This window comes from Mangifera indica, chromosome 4 (assembly GCF_011075055.1).
Source record: "Mangifera indica cultivar Alphonso chromosome 4, CATAS_Mindica_2.1, whole genome shotgun sequence".
In the NCBI taxonomy this organism is placed as follows: domain Eukaryota; kingdom Viridiplantae; phylum Streptophyta; class Magnoliopsida; order Sapindales; family Anacardiaceae; genus Mangifera; species Mangifera indica.
This window is the reverse complement of record NC_058140.1, coordinates 20501892-20520785: the sequence shown is the minus strand read 5'-3', so window position 1 is coordinate 20520785 and position 18894 is coordinate 20501892. Positions and strand designations below refer to the sequence as shown.

The window sequence follows — 18894 nt, the reverse complement described above, 5'->3', positions numbered from 1 at the left end:
TAATTTTTTTAGATAAAAATAAATTTATTTTTAATTAATATGATAAATAATATAAAAAATATTTAAAAATAATTATATTTAAGGGCATTTAAGTAAAATAATTTACTAATAATCTTTTATTATCTTTAACCAAACACAATAATTATTTATACTTATCAAATTTTATCAAACATAGTAATCATTTATACTCAGTAATCTTTTAAGTAATCTATCTTCAAAATAATCTTTCTATTTTGATAATAAAATATTACCCAAACCAAGCGCCCCCTAAAAAATTTCTTCTCAACTTTGTCTAAATTATATTATTTCATGACAAGATATTCTATTCCTCCCGGAAAATCCAAAACCCTACAAAATTTTCTCGGCCTAAAAGGGCAATTAATATTCTTCGAATGCATGCAAGCCAGGACAAAGACAACTCACATTAATTAATGTTTCTTCTCTCTCTCTCTCTCTCTCTCTCTCTCTATATATTGGCCCTTTCAGTCACGTACACGCTATTGACCATTTCCCTCTCTTTACAGTGTGTTCAGCATCATCCTTCACAACTTTTCATTTAATTCCAATCACTCAAATGGCAACCTTTTATCATGATCAGGATCCTTCTTTTGTTCTTGGCTCGTTTCCCTGGCAAAATTCCTCGAACAACATGTGTAGCTTCATTCAGGAAGGCGCCACTAATAGCTCTTTTTCTGAAATAATGCTGCCTGACAATGATCATGAATATCTTCAGGAGATTCCTTTGCATGCTCAAATTTATGAAACTACTACCCCTCTTTATGAAAAATGCATGCCCTTTTCGTGTATTTCTGATCCTTCTTTGTCAACAGTAGTTGTGAAACCTGATTCAAATTCGTCATCCATGGTGGTTCACCAGCCACTTAGTCAGTGTGTTGATCAGGTTACTCAAGCAGAGAAACAAAACCCAATGGAGGATAAGAGAAAGAAGATGAAAGGAAAGGTAATCTTTTGATTTTTATGAATAGGTTTTGATATTGAGTGAATTTGATCAGCTTATTCTGTATTGGTTTCAATTTTTTTTTTTTAAATTTGGAGAAGGCTGAGGAGAGAACCAAACGTGTTGCAAAGAAACAGAAGAAAGCTGCTGAAGAAGCTCCAAGGGGTTATGTTCATGTGAGAGCAAGGAGAGGTGAAGCCACTGACAGTCATAGCTTAGCTGAGAGGGTAATCAACCCGTGAGACCTCAAAATGTCGAAAAAATTCATCAATAACCGCATAGTTTGTTTACTAAATGAATATTTTGCAGGCAAGGAGAGAGAAAATCAAAGCAAGGATGACTCTATTGCGATCACTTGTTCCAGGATGTGACAAGGTACCAAGACCATCGTGGCATGGCAAAAACCAAAAACGACAAGAAGTTCTATGAGTTTTATTGTCACTGAAACTGTTTTCTTCTTAATTTATGACAGATGGTTGGAAAGGCTCTCATCCTGGATCGAATAATCAAATATGTCCAAATCCTACAGACACAAGTGGAGGTAAATAATTGAACTGTGATTTCCATTCAACTTAAGCTTATTTTGTTATCCCACTTCCGTTAACATTCGTTCTCACCTTCAGGTCCTTGCAGCCAAACTTGCTTCTGTAAATCCCGTTTGCATTAATGACTTTGAAGTCGACTCAAACACACTTGCCCAGGAGGTAATTAAGTATCAATGAATGAGTACAATACTTCATCTTATCTTAAATTAGCTTTCATTAGTAATTAAAGTCATGAATTTAATTTCAGAAGACCTGCAACTTGGATGTTCAAATCCCACTTGTGCTAGAATCCAACTCCCCCCAGCTCACATCTTTCCTGGCCGAGAGTTGTACACTTACTGGACCAAATTTCCTGTTGCCTAATCAGGAGCAAACTTTGATGATCAATGAATTTCAGGATAATACCAATCAGTTGTGGACCACGGATGAACAAAATTTCAGGATAATTTGAGCTCTTTTTAATGGCAAATTAAAGTGAATAAAAAAAAATTCATAATTTCCTACCTATATACATCTTACCATATTTCAATTGGCTTCTATTCGCAGGCAACTTTATCAACCAAATTTAGAGAAGCATCAGAGATCATCCTGAAACAAAATTTGAAGGGTCACGATCTCTGCTTTCTCCATCAAAGGATTAATTATGATTTCTCTATGTAGCCATCATGTGCTGCAATGTAATTGTCATATTATTCTTGCATTTCTTGCTGTGCGCTTTGGATACTACGACTGCTCTGTTTGTTGACTTATACTCCACTTTTCCTAATGAATTTTTGAAGGCTTTATATATCTTTATCCCTATTATTTCGCATTCTATGATGTGTCTGTCATCGTAATTATTTGCTTTCATCAATCAAAATCCAAGAATGATGATATATATATATATATATATATATATATATATATAGCACACTTACTTATATTGGATGGTGAGTTAGAAATAAGCCCACGAATCGATCAGAAACCTACACTTACTCTAATATTATTAACCTTTTTGAAAATAAATTGGGAGTCTTTTTTGTTTATGTACGATCTTCATTTTTATGGAATAAAAAAATCCACTATTGAGTAATACAAAATTGAAAGAAAATACACTTATACCTTAATTTAAAAGAAATATATTGATTGTATGATTCCGTAAATACAGAAGTTACAGATAAAATGTTATTGAACAAATTTTAGAAATATTTACAACTACAAGACTCATTCTCTCCAATATTTTTGGATCAAAGGATTCGTACTTACATTTTGAATCAATAATTAGTCACTTGTTATGTAATAGTTATGCTATTCTTGTACATTTTTCTAAAAGAACAGGTTATAAGTCAAATATTTGTAGACGTTGTTATTATTTACAGTAAAAATAAAATTAATAAAATATAACCCTCTGATAATTTAATAATAGTACTTTCTATATAAACTTCAGAGTATCAGAAGAAAAGTGATTTCTTTTTTAAAAAATTAAGTATTATTTTTTTCCTAAGAATAAATAATTATAAGTTCATAAAAGGTTTTTAAGCCAAATTTTAAACCTACCTTTTTATTTAATAATAAAATTATGTATATTTGTTTTAAATATATAAATAAATATATATTTATATATGTCATCATATGATTGAATGATTTTAAATTAAAGATAAAATAATACTCAATTACATAATAATTCATATAAATATGTATTTATTTATATATTTAAAATATATATACATAATATTGTTTCCTGAATCTTAATTCATCAGCCTTTGCGCGTAAGAAGACAAGGCAAACAGTAAACAGAAATGGAAAAGTACAAGTTGTTAACGTCTGAGATGGAAATGTTGTCAAAACTGGAGAGCGATGAAATGTCTTATAAATTCAGTCTAGTCTTCCTTATTAAAAAGGAATTATTCTGATAGTATGGGCAATGGGCATGCCTAGCACATTTTACTTGCCAGCTCTCTTTACATAAAAAAGTTTATATTCTAAGTCTTGCACGTGCACGACTGATTAATTTGTCCATTCCGTATAATGTTTTTGGTGATTTAATTGTAAATAATCACCATGATTCTTCCTTCATGAGTCTCGTTTGGTGGATGAGAACATCTCCTAATTTTTAGATGGTAATGTCTATGAAATTAATCATAATGGCTTTGTTGTCTATTTCACTTATGTTTTGAAGGTAATTGTGTTAGATGGTAATGTCGTAAGAGTCAAAAGAAAAAATCGTTGATGCTATCCAATCTTCATCAGTGATCTTGTCGTCCAATAATTGTAAGTCCCCTCTGTTACGTGGGAACTTAACTTATAAAAGGCAGTCAGCCATGTTAATTACGCATAGATGTTTTTCAATTTTTCACATTTGGTAGTGACAAACATGCACAAACTCAATGATCGAGCTCAGTAATAACCGTATCACTATCATCATGTAATTGGACTTTTCCTCTCTCCCTCTGAAATCATCAAAAACAGCTGCATGCCTTAAGTAGGCCTTCACCTTTTTAATTACAGTCGTCACGTCTTAGATCATACTATGGAAAGTGCCAAGAAAATTCCATGAAAAGTGGAAACCTGACAGAGTCATGATTCTACTCTTATGAAGCTCGGGGTGTATTTTTAGGGATATAAATTTTTTTAGGTAGACATATAGAGATTTTATTTTTATAAGTAAATTTATTTTTAATTTTAAAAATATCCTCTCGAGGATTATTACGTCACTTTTAGTGATTTATGTGAGACTCGGTTACCTAAAATTTTCTTAACATATTTGATAATTTTTTATTTGAACTATCATTAATTCACATTTTAAGGATTAAAAATATACTTTAAAATTGATAAATTTTTGTTTAGATTTCAAATACAGATAGTAACGAAAAAATAGCATAGATGAGAAGGATGATAAGTACGAACCGACGTTGTATCACAGTGCGTATAGGACATAAATGATGCATAAGGTGCGTACAAATTAGCATAAGTGCAAAAAATGGTGGTGAGGGTGTGCACATGTGCTTAAGAGTGCGTAAAGGGTGTGTAAAACTCATTTTAATATATATATATATATATATATATATATATATATATATATATATATATATATATATATATATATATATATATATATATATACACACACACACACACGGGTGTGAAGGGGGTGTGAAGAGGGTGTGCACTCTCATCACACCTCTGTTTTATATATATTTATATATAATAATATAATATATATTTAAAAATTATTATTATTATTTTTATATATTATATTATACTAAATATTATAATATATAAAAATAATAATAATAATTTTTAAATATATATTATAATATAATATTATTTTTATATATTATATTATTTTTAAATATAATATAAAAATAATATTATATATAAAAATAATATTATATTATAATATTTAGTATAATATAATATATAAAAATAATAATAATAATTTTTAAATATATATTATATTATTATATATAAATATATATAAAACAGGGGTGTGAAGAGAGTGTGTGTGTGTGTATATATATATATATATATATATATATATATATATATATATATAGATTTTAAAATGAGTTTTACGCATCTTTAAGCACATGTGTACACCCTCATGCACCTTTCTTCGCACTTATGTTAATCTTTTCGTTTCAATCTATATTATAACAAAAATTGATCATTTTGAATAAGTTTTTTAATCTTCAAATCATAACTTAACAAATAGAGAATGCTCATAGGTTATCAAAAATTGATCACTTATGTTAATCTGTATGCACCCTACACGCACCCTGTACGCACCTTACGTACCATGTACGCACCTTACGCACTCTATACGCATCCTTTATGCCCTATATGCACAATGATATAACGTCGGTTTGCACTTATCATTCTTTTCATCTATGCTATTTTTTCGTTACCATCTGTATTTGAAATCTAAACAAAAATTTATCAATTTTTAAGTATGTTTGTAATCCTTAGAATGTGAATTAGTGATAGTTCGAATAAAAAATTATCAAATTTGTTAAGAAAATTTTAGGCGGCCAAGCATGACATAAATTACTGAGAGTGACGTAATAAACCAGGAGAGAGTATTTTTGGAATTAAAAGTAAATTTGTCTATAAAGGTAAAACTGTTGTATGTTTGCCTAAAAAAGTTTACACGAAAATTTTTTTACCAATTTTAATTAATATCTCATATTTTTAATTTCTGTTATAATGTAAAGTCATGTTCACCAAATATCTATCCTAAAGCTTTTCCTTACTTGAATCAGTTCGAAAAATCATGGTCATGAATTAGTTATGGTAGCAACGACCAAACATATTATTTATCTACAAATATGGATAGACCTTTCACTCTGTAACAATAAGATGGACTCTTAAAAGCAATTTATATGCTCAACATCAATGACTTATTGACTTTCCCACTCTTTTCCTTCGTGCTTACTAGTAAAAGACATCCTTAATTTCCTTCTCAAGTATGATCATTCTATTAATACAATCATTCCATTTTAATTCAATTACAATAGTAATGAACCCTAACAATCATATTAAAATTAGCACATACTCATATCTTATTATTTGGATGTAATTCTTCTCACTATCCTATTGAACATAAGTATTAAGAAGAGTGAGATGACATACATAATAGATAACATATAAGAAAAAACCGATATATTATCTAAAACCCTCATTCACATTTATATATCATTTAGGATATCTCATATTGTAACATTGATTAATAATACACCGTGAATATTTATTTTTTGACCATCGAACAAAACCGCTGTAAAAATTCCTTTGCTCTATATGATTGATTTTGATTCTTAATTCTCAGTTTCTTTTTTGTTTGATTTATTTCCTAATATTATTCCACCACACCACTAGAGATATTAATTGTCTTGTAATTTGAAGGGTCTCTACATACGTATATGCCTCTATGAAATGAATTCAGATTTCATTCTTGTAGTATTAAGATAGAGCAATGTACTGTGATTTAATTTCATAGTTAGTGTTCTTGGTGGGAAACGAGTTTAATTATTATATTTCTGATACTGGCATGCTAATTTTAAATGTAAGAGCATATGCTACTTTTCCTCAAAGAAAACTATTCCTAGCAATTTGGTCCATCATTCCAGTCCAATACTGTTTAAGATTATGGGCCATATAATATTGATTTAGTATTTTTGGAGTTTGAACTATTAATGTATGGTAAGGAAAGGAATTGAGATTTTATGACCAAATTGAACTCGAACAAACTATTATTTAATTTGATTTAATTATATTTTTAAATATGGGTACATTTTATATGGTAGTATGCGCATTCAAGCCCATTTACGAAAATTGTAAATATTTCTAATAAAAAAATTTGTTAAGTAGTTTATAACATGTTATCGATTATCAAAGTCTAATTTTAATAGTAATATCATGCATGTTCAAAATTTTGTTGAAATTAATGCTAATTCGGCTGACAGGTGGAGTCCAAAAATAATCCCAATCTAATCTGAAAAGCCCTTAAAACCCTACGTTAGTACCCTCTACCTATACCACGCATCTTGATTCTTCACCGCTTGATTCTAATAAAACCTGAACATCAAGGTCAGCAATTCTTATCTAACGGACAAAATCACGTACTGAATTCTAACCAGACTCAGCAGATCCCTGCATCACGACCCTTCCTTATCCTACGCACACTTGACTAGTTGACCAAACACTCGCACAAACACACCCTAATGGCCACTGAGTTACAGCCACCGGACAATCCAACAACCGTCGCCGTTGCATCCACAACAGCCGCAACAGCTGCTCCAGCATCTACGAATTCTACGGCAATACAGCCGGTTCAAACTGATGCCGCCGGACCCCCTCTGGCCCCGAAACGGCAGCGTCGGCCCAGCGTAAGATTGGGCGAGATCGGAGACCAACCTTCGTACGACTCGCACGTGCGCCGCAACAAACCGTTCCATCACACTTGGCGTCTCCCTAAAGATGCCTCATCTAAATCAATCAAGGCTCGTTCCTTAACAAACCTAGTGAACGGAAGTGTCTTGCTGGATTTTCAAGAAGACGAAGACAGGAATCAGAATGGCGATGGCAACAACAACACTAGCAATCTTGAATTTACTCACAGGAAAGTGAAATCTAAGAGAGCGCCGACGGCAAAGAGAGCGAGGACCAACTGGACATCGAGAATTGACGAAGGGGCTGAAGGTGACAGTAGAGAGGATGGGGACGAAACGTTTCGAGATTTCGATCATGATTCGGACAGTCCTTTAAAAGACCAAAGCCCCGTCCATTCGGTGGATAACGTGGCTATGGATTTTTGGCCCGGTCACAGGCGAGGGGCCTCGGGGTCGGATCCGGGTCGGACTAGGGTTTCGGATGGTCGAGAAAATGGGGGAGCTGAATTTGACAATGATCCTGGAACTTGTGATGGAGTGAGGTCGTTTCTGATTGAATTAGGGTTGAGTCGATACGCACCCGTTTTTGAGATACATGAAGTGGATGACGAAGTGTTGCCTATGTTGACATTAGAAGATCTTAAAGATATGGGAATAAATGCCGTGGGTTCTAGAAGGAAAATGTATGCCGCCATTCAGAAGCTTCGTAAGGGGTTTTCATGACCGTTTGGTTAATAATAATACCGATAATAATTCTGTAACTCTTTTTTGATGATGAAAACAGTCATGGATTAAATTTTTGATATGATTTGCATGTCTGGGATGGTTTGAGCTTAATGATCATGATATTGTGATGTTTGAGTTGTTAGTTTTGCATTCTAATTGTGTTTTTCTTATCATTTACTGCATGACTTTGAGGTGTTTTATTGATTAATTTGGTGTAAGGAGGGAAATAACATAGAAATAATTTTCATTTTATGAATTAATGTTTCCTTGATCGATAGCAATGGTTTCTGTGTTAGTGTAGCATATCTTTTGGGCCAAGAAAAGAAAAAGGAAATAAAGCATGGTACATATGTTAAAAGGATTTCTTAAAACTAATAAACAGAAGAAAATGGTACTTGTCTTGCTGTAGGCTTTGTTTCTGTCTCAACCTTATAATTCTTGAATATTACTTTCAGAGAACTGCAAGTTTTGGATGAGCCAACTGGAATCAAATTATAGCATTGCTTTGTAGGATAGAGTGGTGGGCTTTCTGTGGTTTAGGATAGGATTGATTCATGTTTATCAGCTCTGTTTCCTTTTTAAGGAAGAAATATTTTCTTGTAGGAACAGGTGGAATCTAATAATACACTGATTCAAAGCTCCTCTGGTTCATACTGTAGGGAGGATATTTGGCCCTCATTCAAGAAGTCAGCCTTGCAAATGACATACTCATTCTCAATTAACATTATTAGTGTAGAAACTCTATATAATGTTTGTGGAGTCTTAATTCTACTTCTTGCTGGATAAGTTGTGCATAGAGATATTTCCTGATACTGGGAACATACATACCTTTGATATGGTTGTGATTGTATATGCATACTTCTAATCTAATAGATACCATGTCTCTTGTATTGTTTGTCTTATGAGTTTTATTTAAGAGATGTCCTTTGTCAAATGATAACTACTGAGTTAACATGGTTACATTTTAACTCTTGGTTTACAATCTTGGAGAACTTATTTAGTAAACTTATGCCTCCTGAATCAGTTTGTTTTATTCTTTTAGATCTTATATGAGGATATTTCTCTTCTTTTCTTTTATTTTAATTCTTTCTAAGGAGAGCACTGATCTGTAAGTATTATGTAGAATTTCATATTGGGGCTCTTCCTTGGTCTTTTAATACCTATTAGTTTCTCTGATGCTTGCTTTTTATAGCTTATCTCATTACATGGGTCTTCATTTTCAGTGAATTTTGTAAGATTTATTTCAGTGCTTCTTTTGGGTTTAGTTATCCTTAACTGGGAGTCTTAGTTTCCTTTTCTTACACAATTATTGATTTTTAAAAATTTTTATTGCTAATTAGCAATCTTTCATTCCTCATTTGACGCTTTCAACTAATGATAAAAAAGTTGATTTGCCAAGGTTTCTGTTATCTTCTTTAATGTGGCCATGGTGCTGTCGCTCTGTTGGCTTCAATGCCTCTTTATTTCCCTTTTTATTAGTTGTGTGTGCAATTTTTATCTTTGGGTGATTGGGGAGCGCTTTGTTTATATTTTTGAGTGCTTAACATCACCATCAATGTGATAACTTGCTCTGAATTATGCCTTATGGATTGACCTATGAGTGTAATAAGCCTTTTACTTTGGTCCTGTTAGATTTTTTCAGATGCTATGTAACGCAGTTCCTTTCTTTTGTCTGGACAGCAGCTCTACTTGCAGAAACTATAGCCAAGCCCTCTGAAACGTAACTAGTTCTCATTCTCAAAACCAGTCAGATGAACATTTCCAGTCTGTAGGGTGTTGCTAGTATGCACTATTGAATAGTATTTGCTCTCTATTTCACATTCGCGAGGGAGTGTTTTGCACATTGTAAAGTGTCTGCTTAGATTTAACTTTGATAGTAGAATTTGTAATGTAGTTTACATTAGTTTGGCAAATTCAATGCTATCTGGGTATATTTAGAGGCATGAGTAGAATCATTTTTTTTGGGCTTTGGTTTTGAAGATCTTTGTCTCTCCCCTCGGTTTTAGGAGCTAAACAGTCACAGTTGGATGTGTTTTAGTTTACAACAATGAATCCTAGAATTGCGCTGACAGGCTTTTGTAGGACTTTCTGTTGGCATGGCTAGGCCTTGAAGTCTTCAAAGTTCAAGTCCAACCTTACAGTTGGATTGGTGAAGGATTTGATATGTTGGCTGGTTTGGATTGTATTATTTCCGTCTCTACAAGTCCAACCCTACAGTTGGATTCAAATAGACGGTTACGAAGTTAAAAAGTTCATCAATTTTCAGGAACATTTATCAACTACGATTTGATTCAGTTGTCTGAACAAAGCTTAATCCGAGATTGATGATTTAAAGTTTAAATTTTATCTGAAAGTAATTTAATTTTAAATTATATTTGAATAGATTCAAATTTAAATATTTTAATTAATTTAAACTCAGATTTATTTATAAAAATAAGTTTAATTCTTGCATTGATCTTAAGTTTGGGCATCTCATATGGAAGTCAGCCCGGATCCTCCCTAGTGATGGAGTTGTTCGAGGTTTAAAGCTAAGCGAAAATCCAGACCGGTGTTACCCAGTGGATCAGTTGGGCTTGTTTTGCACCCAGAAAGAACCAAAGAATATGGGCTAAGAGGTTTTCATGATAACGAAAAAAATGAGAAATTAAAAAACAAAGCCCATTAGCCATCGAGAAAGCAAAGAAAGAAAGAAGGAAAGAAAGAGAGGTTTTCACCATAATTTAAAAATAATACATGTGGGAGAGCAAATAAATAAATTATGGGATTGTGTTTATTATTATTATTATTTTCTTTGAAATATGTTATTGGGTTTATAATTAAGCAGTCCTAGCATAGTGCAGCACCATGACGTGATCTGTAGTTGAGGAATCTGGAAGCAAAGTCACAGCGTCTCTTGGACTCCATATATTATCCCTCACATGCTGCAACGTCAAGAAAGGTGAAAGCTGTTGCCCCCTACATGTTATCTCTATCTGCTTTCAATCAATCACACAATCATCCACAAACGTGTTTTCATCATTAGACTCCACACGAACCGTCGTAGTAAATCAACAATAATTATAATTAACCACAAAAATAAACATGATCAATCACTTTAATTAATTAATTAATTAAATATTTTCTCCTCTCTCTTATTTTTATTGCACTCATACAAATTTTAAAAAAAAAAAAATTTCTATACGTAGGTATTATAATCCCTAAACTAACCAGGCCAGGATTCTTATAATTAAACTAAACCCTAATTATAAAGATCTTGTTAATTAAAAAAAAAATCTTAAAAAGACCCTTTACAAAGTAAACTCAAAACTCAAATAATAAGTAGTGTCTAATAGCATATAACAATATATCAGCTACATGATAAGGAAAAAGTACGTAAAATCATTTACGAGGTATTGTCTCAACACCATTGTCTGTTCACTGGGGAGCAAGACCTCATGCCTGCTATCACCTTATACACAAATCCCCATAATTACTAATTAATGAAAGTTAAAAAAGTTTAGACAAGGTTCAGCTGCTAGCTTAGCCAACCCAAATGTAGATTGACTCGAACTAGCCAAGGGACATCAAAGTTTGATCCATGTTTGTAGAGTTGATTATGAATAAAGTTAAAAATTCAAATTGGTTGAACATTATTAAAATGATATTTAATTATTTAGATAAATAATTTAACATATAACTAAAATGATATTATTTGTCAATTTTTTTATTTGTCTTAAATTAAATTATAATTAAATTTCAATCATATCAATTTAAATTAAATTAAAGTTTTTTAGATTCAAATACGATTTGATATTTAATTGAACCTAAAACCTCTAATTTATATCAACTCATGCTCAATAAATACAAATTTTTACAGAGGTTTATCGAATTGACTTCTTTATTTGAAACAAAACCAGCTCGGTTTTAAAGTTAGCCCTAACTTAGACTTGCAGCGTTAGGTTATTGAAGTCATGCTTCGTCACTAGCTTACGTGTTCTCCATGCTATCTCTCAATCACCTAACGTCAACTTTACCCATACAATTTCTCTCACTAACTTTTTTTTCTTTACACACAAGAGAGAAGACATTCGTTGCAGAAAAAAAATTTAGGACAGATAAGGAAATGAACGGATTAGGGCTGCCCGACCCACCCATTAAACAGCCCGAGTTTAATGATTACAGGACCCACTGAGACTTCACTCGTAAGCCAAAATCATGAGGCCATTAGACTTTCATATTTTAGTATCAGATTTTATAATCAAACCAGTGCTCTCTCAAAATTTAAATTTAAAAAAAAAAAAAAGAAGATTTCTAACGTAATGGATCCTGAAAGCACGGCGAGGAATAGGCACTATAAGCCCTAATCATAAAATATATAAATATTATTATTAATATATATTTTTCAATCCCATCTCATGCACGTCTTCTTCACGTTGCTTTCTCTTCGCTTCTATAAATTTTTCTTTTTAGAAAAAAAACACTAAAATGAAGGTCAATATTACCAGAAACTTGTTGTTTAAAGGGTCATTCTTGAGATCATCAACGGTTAGAAGAAGAATGATATGATGTAAATTATTTTAATATGCATGCAGTTGCAGTCCATTTCACCAACTATATAAAAACAATTTGGATGGCTCTTATCTGTCTTTTTTGCTATTATATATTTTTTTGTTTTTTTTCAACAACTTGGAATGATTCTGTTGTTGAATTTTCTCTCATGCATTGCTTTCGTCCGACGTAAAATATATATTGAGAGTAGTCTCTCTTTCTCTCTCTCTCTCTCTCTATATATATATTTATTTCTCTATGAAATTATACGTGGTTGGTTTTGGAAGAAGAGAGATGATGAGGTGTTTAAAATTCAATCCAAGTGCAGCACTTACAAAGATTTTCTTTATGAAAGCATAAAAATGAGTTGGGTGAGTTGAGAGATGGGCTGAGAGAGGAGAAAGCATGACGAAAGGAAGCTGTAATGCATGCAAATGAAGAGATGGGAATGACAGCCACGTGGGAGCTTCAGGGCCCTACGATATGATGATTTTGATGTGTTAATATCAACTGTATATTATTTTGTTTTTTGTATACATATTCAGTTCATGATCGAGTGTCAACTAGGCAAAGATAAATCCAAGTTGAAGATGTGTATAAGTTTTTATTTTGATCATAAAGTCAATGCTTATTTATAAAAATCGAAGAAAAGAAACGAAACCCTTTCCACTATCCAGACATCTTTTTACTTTTCTTTCTCTGATCATTGCTCTAAGACTCTTATGTATTCATGTCCATGGAAAATAAATTCCTAGATCCTAAGTAATCATGACTTAATATTTTGTACAATGTATGTATCCTTAGTCTGATATTGTCGGCTATGAATATACGGTTTTGCTTTTATGTTTTTCCACTCAAAACACACAACTTAAGAGTCATCTTTATTGATCTTTAAGCGATGTGGGTACATATTTAATATCTCTGAGGTAATTTATCGATATGGGGTGTTATAGTATGGAATAGTAATGAATCTTAAGGCTAAGAGACGAAAGTTTGTGTGATAAGTGTAATTCTACCAAGAACTTGACAAATCAATGACATATTTGGCTGACCTAAGAGGTTTAAAGTATAGGAAAACCACTTTGAAAATACGAATAAGCCAGAAGAACGTTGAGGGTGACATATATATATATATATATATATATATATATATATATATATACATACAACTGACAGTTTTGTGATAGGTGTATATAAAATTTAGGTGAAGAGTACATAACTGGCCATGTATTTTGAAGTATCCGCTAAGGGAGAGAAAGAGAAACTTTGTTATATTTGGGAATGATTGATTGAATAATTTATTCTACGTCAAAGTCTCATTCATATCATGGCTTATCAAAGGACTGACCTAACCCCCAACTTATTCGTGAACTTGATTAAACTATAACAAAAAGGAATGTTGAGTGAAATACATGCCTACAATCTAACATAATTTATTTGTTAGGTAGAAAAAACAAATACATATATATACGTCGTATGGTATGACATCCTAAGCACCATTTTCGAAGGCGCAGGACGCATTCAACTAGTTATTTTGGGTTTGAGTTTTGACTATTAATAAAAATATGCATGCCATCTATGAAGTTAATTGAAGGAAACCCTATGTGTCATCGCTGTTCGTGTATTATTTTTGTCATTTTTTGTTGCTAATGTAGTAATTTATTATTACTCTTCTAATTCTTTAGCAGAGAATCGTTCCTACACAAATCTCACAATACAAAAACAAGCTAAATGCAATTCTAAGACCTAGGTTAAGGAACTTATAATTATTAGGCCACAGTGTAATTTTTCTTCTTCTGATTAGCCCAATAATAACTAGTTGATTTTTAACACTTATAACTAACCACAGTATTCTTCTTCCTAGCGTCACATCTTTCTATGCGGTGTAAGTCATTGAATCTAGCTCTATTTGCATCTAGCTCTAGTTCATTTGCCTCGGCTTGATGGAGCTTAAAACAAACTCTTCTTTAAGTGAACTTGAGTTTAGTGGTTGTATATTATCTAGCTTGAACTCAAGTTTGAAGGAAATTAATTTGAATAGGTTAAATAACATAATTTTGATCTATATGTATCAAACCAACTTATTTTGTTTTTTATGGTATCAAACTGAACCAAGTTTAATCTCAATTGGTTTTGCAGCCAAACTCGAGCTAACCCAAGTTAGAGTTCAACTAGACCTCAAGTCCAACCCTACTTTTATGCATACAAGTAACACATCTTGACATATGAAAGCAATATAAACTGTTATATAACTGTAACAAATACAATGAACAAAGCAAGCAGCAAAATTCTACTAACGCTCACAGTATGGTTCGAAACATAATCATGTGACCCAGACACTTACTAGTTCGATAGAATGGCTCTGAAGACACCCATTCACTTACTCCATACAACAATTTCACTTCAGACTCTTAATCTTTTGTTATAGGATAATCATGTGAATGTGAAATATCACAGGATCGTTGCTTAATCTTGTTAAAGGTTTAACGCCTCCACTTCTTAACTAGACACTTGAGTTTCAAGATTTGTTATTTTTATTATTATTAATTCTTTATTTCAAATAGCTAGACGTAAAAATTTCCTCGAATCTCTATTTGCAGTGTACATGTAATCATGTCTGCTAGGTTGAAAAATTCGTTTATCAAACTGTCTCAAGAAAATTAAAGAATCTCCATAACTAATACAGTAATGGGGTAACACTATTAATGGGTACAAACACAGCATAAATTTTATTTTGTGATTAATTCTTTTTATCACTAATTTAAAATCAATTAATTATATGATAATATATCCCTCTTTATATTTATGATGTATTATTGAAACCTAGAAATCCATAATGTTTCATAAGCCATGGTATAAAAGAAACCTTAGTTTGTAATTATTAGTGAAAATACATACAATGGTTTTTCATAATGAAGAGTGCAAGAGAAGCATTTGTGTATATATACACCTCGTGCACCCATTAGTTTCCTATAATTTTTTATTGCTAATAACTACATACAAATTGAAATCAATTACGGGTTACTTTTACTCATCAAAATCCTCGTATAAATTATCTTTACTTTATACTTTATTCATCCAATAATATGTATCGTGCATGCTTATTCTTTTATTATCACTAAGAATGACTACAAGCTAAATTGAAGTCTATAATAGCTGATAAGGTCAGAAATTGGAAATATGATCCATGCCATTGGCATGCATGCATGCTGAACATTATTAAGCAAAGTGTCAATTACTAATTTGTGCATCATATTTTTAGGGTTCTGTTAATATTTTCAGATTAATGTATAGAAAGCATCTTAAAATTGGATTGAAATACTAATTTAATCCATTTTCGTGCAATGTGGAAAGTGAACCATATTTTCATCACTTTCAGGCTAACTTAAGATCTTGAGTGCAGTGCAATAAATGTTAACGTTGCTGAATACGATGGTGAGGAAATTTATATCTCTATGTCTTCTTCTAAAGATTACTGGTCCCTATAATCGTTCATGACTACTAAAGACATCCAAAACACATAAATACTTAACCTCTAAGGAAATATTTATAATCTGGACTTTAACTTAACTATCATTTTCCTGAAATTACAAACCATATAATGCTTTTGCTTGAACCAAACTCCATCACCGTCATGTGTTTGCATTTCAAAACTTCAACGATACTTGTTGATTATGGTTCTAGAAATCGAAAAGAGAACGACTTAATGTTAAGCTAATATGATCTTTTTAGGAGAGGAAACGACGACGTCGATAATGGTTTAAGGTTACTGTGGCTAGCTATACGACGCAGAATACGCGGAGTCTCAGCCTAGGATTCTATTTTAAAAGGTTTTTTTATTTGCTTTACATGTATACTTTTCTGAATATTTTGACATGAAATTCGGACATTTTTTACTTACGGGTTACTTTTATACATGTCTGTGGTCTAAACAGTGAAATCATGTGTAAAAGCCCTCCATTTATTTTGTGATCGAGAAAAGAGAAAGCAGATCTACGTTTGAACCTTACACTTCTAAACTTGGTCAGTAAAGGCGTTTATAACTAACTTAATACGAAGTTTATGAGCATTTTAGAAGAGTCATTACCTTGATTAGACATGCAGATTGCAGGAAGACCAAAACAATTGAGCAATAGATTATGGGGTAAAAGGCTAGCTAATGAGACAGAAAGAGAAGATGGCTACCTAGAAATATACTTTCCACCTAAATTTGATGTTTTCAAAAAGAAATAAATACCACTAGAGAAAACGCATCTAGTTCTGATGTTTCTATCATGTCTGTAGCACCAACCGTGATCTCATTTATGTAATTAAGTGATGGACAAGAAGGTTTTGGTTTTCTCTTTTTGGCTTTTCTCATGTATGGAGCTAGAACACCTTAAATAATGGGATGTGAAATATTGAAGAATGATAATGTAAGGCAAAAATATAATCAATGAACTACTTTTTCCTAAGCATTTGAAGGGAAAATAAGGAGCAGAAATGGTTTTAAATACCTCTGATTCGCTATCCAGTTTCAGCTTATTAACCAGATACTTTAGTAATACTCGAACCGTCATCCTCTCGTCCCTGAAGATTAATTTGAGAAATCAATATTACTCAAATGAATAAGTTCGAGAAAGATAAAGAAATAGAGAAAAAGTTCTACGATTTCACGACCTTGAAATGAATTTTTTTTCTCTATTTATAGAAACACAGTATAAAGGATGAAATGTAGAGTATGATGATAAAATAAATTACTTGATTCTTAAGTAGCTCTTCTTTATCTGCGGCAAGAACGGCTCTCTCGCTCTGCGTTGAGAAATGGATATAATTTGATTAGAGAGAGTAAATTGAGCGTCTTTTAAAATATTAAAAAAATGATGAAAAAGAAAATTAAAGAGCAAAGGGAGCTATAGCGATTGTTCTCAACGTCTGGTTTTGCACTTACTGATTTTGTGATGCTAATAGCATAAACCAAATGCCAGACTGGGGTCTTCGAGGAGGATCAATAACTCTGAAATCTGAGCTCGGCCCAGCAACATCTATTCCCGTATGCACTTGAAATGGTCGTGCAAAGTAGGACCCAAATGGCATCAAAGAAGAAGAAGAATTCGAAGACGAAGAAGCCATCGCAATGTTTTGTGGGATGGGTCTAAATGCCCAGTTAATCTCTTGATGAGGAAGAAATGCTGAGCTACTTCCTTGGTGTTGAAAGAATAAAGATGAACTAAAACTATTGGCACCTGCGATATTCATTACCGGCCGTGGACCTCGAAACTCAGGCACATGAAAAGTAGGGGCTACAGGCCTTGTTTGTGGTGAACTGCCACCTCCCCCTGGTAATAGATCAAGCTCGATCAATCCTCCTCTTCTCACTGTTGGGTCCACCTGATGATGCTTGATGTCATGGTTTGTTTTGTGATGGCTACCTATACTCAATTGTAGCCATCCTTCATCTCTTTGATCTTCTTGGTTTTCTTTCGAGCTTGAACCGGCTTCGTTAAGACTGTCAGTTCTTGATTCATCTTCAGCCATGGGATTAACAACTAGATCAGATCCTAAGCAAGCCTCACTACTATAGTCATAACCTTTTATTCGACTCATAAGACCAAAACTCTCTGTACAACTATTACCACAACCACCATAACCAGAATAAAGATGATGATTTTGTTGTTTAGAGAGGTTTTCAGCAGGAACCATGGTCATATCCGAGAAAAGAAAAAACCGAACCAGCAGTTTCGATGATAATCGTTATAGCTGATATCAACATGAGCCATGGATTGAAAAATTATGGAGGAGTGAGTTATATTGGAAAGAGGGATCTATAGTTATTGGTACAAGCATGTTTTGAAATTGAGGCATAAAGATAGAGAAAGATACCCATTAACAAGATAAGGGTTAGTGTTTTCTGTTTCATCATAAATATGTCATAGGACAAGGGGGAGAACAAACCTTACAAATCTCACTTTCCATTAATTCTCTTTGTTTGGAAGCATGTGGAGATGAAATAGTTGCAGGAAAGGAGAGAGAAAGAGAGATGGTAGTCAGTCAGTCAGTTAAATATTAATAATCTTATTATTGAATATCCATATATATATACCTAGAGAGGTCTAACAGTAATTTTTTTTTTACTTTGTTAATAAGAAATTTGTATACAATGGTATTTTAAGGCCCTTCCAGCTTACAACTTTAGGGCATATGTCCCAAGGAGAAAATGACTGTAAAGTTCCTTTCTTCTTAGAATATCACAAAAAGGTCCTTTTTAGCTCTGTAGACGGTCATGTTTAAT

The 18894-nt window shown here is 32.4% G+C and overlaps 3 protein-coding genes across 7 annotated transcripts; 2 read left to right on the top strand and 1 right to left on the bottom strand.

Annotated features, from left to right (window-relative positions):
* Positions 1 to 521: 521 nt before the first annotated feature.
* LOC123215112 (transcription factor bHLH137-like) lies at positions 522 to 2292 on the top strand. 2 transcript variants are annotated; one of them, XM_044635173.1, is made up of 6 exons: positions 522 to 961; positions 1060 to 1185; positions 1268 to 1333; positions 1431 to 1499; positions 1582 to 1662; positions 1754 to 2292. In XM_044635173.1, exons 1-6 carry the CDS (start codon positions 575 to 577, stop codon positions 1952 to 1954), a joined length of 930 nt encoding a protein of 309 aa, XP_044491108.1. In that variant the 5' UTR covers positions 522 to 574; the 3' UTR covers positions 1955 to 2292. The 2 variants fall into 2 exon arrangements, with proteins under 2 accessions (XP_044491108.1, XP_044491107.1); XM_044635172.1 differs by having other exon boundaries at positions 1751 to 2292.
* Positions 2293 to 6990: 4698 nt separating this feature from the next.
* LOC123212802 lies at positions 6991 to 10442 on the top strand. Of its 4 annotated transcripts, none has more exons than XM_044631997.1 (2): positions 6991 to 8076; positions 9780 to 10442. In XM_044631997.1, the coding sequence occupies exons 1-2, from the start codon at positions 7203 to 7205 to the stop codon at positions 9818 to 9820; spliced, it is 915 nt and encodes a 304-aa protein (XP_044487932.1). In that variant the 5' UTR covers positions 6991 to 7202; the 3' UTR covers positions 9821 to 10442. The 4 variants fall into 4 exon arrangements, with proteins under 4 accessions (XP_044487932.1, XP_044487931.1, XP_044487934.1 ...); XM_044631996.1 differs by having other exon boundaries at positions 9777 to 10442; XM_044631999.1 differs by lacking the exon at positions 9780 to 10442 and adding an exon at positions 8706 to 9116 and having other exon boundaries at positions 6993 to 8076.
* Positions 10443 to 10824: 382 nt separating this feature from the next.
* LOC123214944 (protein LAX PANICLE 2) lies at positions 10825 to 18641 on the bottom strand. Its single transcript, XM_044634975.1, has 4 exons — positions 17554 to 18641; positions 17364 to 17414; positions 17120 to 17192; positions 10825 to 11068 (listed from the first exon to the last, which is right to left on the bottom strand). The coding sequence occupies exons 1-4, from the start codon at positions 18309 to 18311 to the stop codon at positions 10913 to 10915; spliced, it is 1038 nt and encodes a 345-aa protein (XP_044490910.1). The 5' UTR covers positions 18312 to 18641; the 3' UTR covers positions 10825 to 10912.
* Positions 18642 to 18894: the final 253 nt, after the last annotated feature.

What these genes read in the sequence shown, in the direction of transcription:
- LOC123215112 (XM_044635172.1), top strand. Translation starts at nt 575, where the DNA reads ATGGCAACCTTTTATCATGATCAGGATCCTTCTTTTGTTCTTGGCTCG. An exon ending in TCCTACAGACACAAGTGGAG is followed by an intron (nt 1,500 to 1,581) that starts GTAAATAATTGA and finishes TCTCACCTTCAG; the next exon opens with GTCCTTGCAGCCAAACTTGC. An exon ending in CAAACACACTTGCCCAGGAG is followed by an intron (nt 1,663 to 1,750) that starts GTAATTAAGTAT and finishes ATTTAATTTCAG; the next exon opens with AAGACCTGCAACTTGGATGT.
- LOC123212802 (XM_044631996.1), top strand. Translation starts at nt 7,203, where the DNA reads ATGGCCACTGAGTTACAGCCACCGGACAATCCAACAACCGTCGCCGTT. An exon ending in TGCCGCCATTCAGAAGCTTC is followed by an intron (nt 8,077 to 9,776) that starts GTAAGGGGTTTT and finishes TTGTCTGGACAG; the next exon opens with CAGCTCTACTTGCAGAAACT.
- LOC123214944 (XM_044634975.1), bottom strand. Translation starts at nt 18,311, where the DNA reads ATGACCATGGTTCCTGCTGAAAACCTCTCTAAACAACAAAATCATCAT. An exon ending in CTATTAGCATCACAAAATCA is followed by an intron (nt 17,415 to 17,553) that starts GTAAGTGCAAAA and finishes TTCTCAACGCAG; the next exon opens with AGCGAGAGAGCCGTTCTTGC. An exon ending in AAGAGCTACTTAAGAATCAA is followed by an intron (nt 17,193 to 17,363) that starts GTAATTTATTTT and finishes ATTAATCTTCAG; the next exon opens with GGACGAGAGGATGACGGTTC.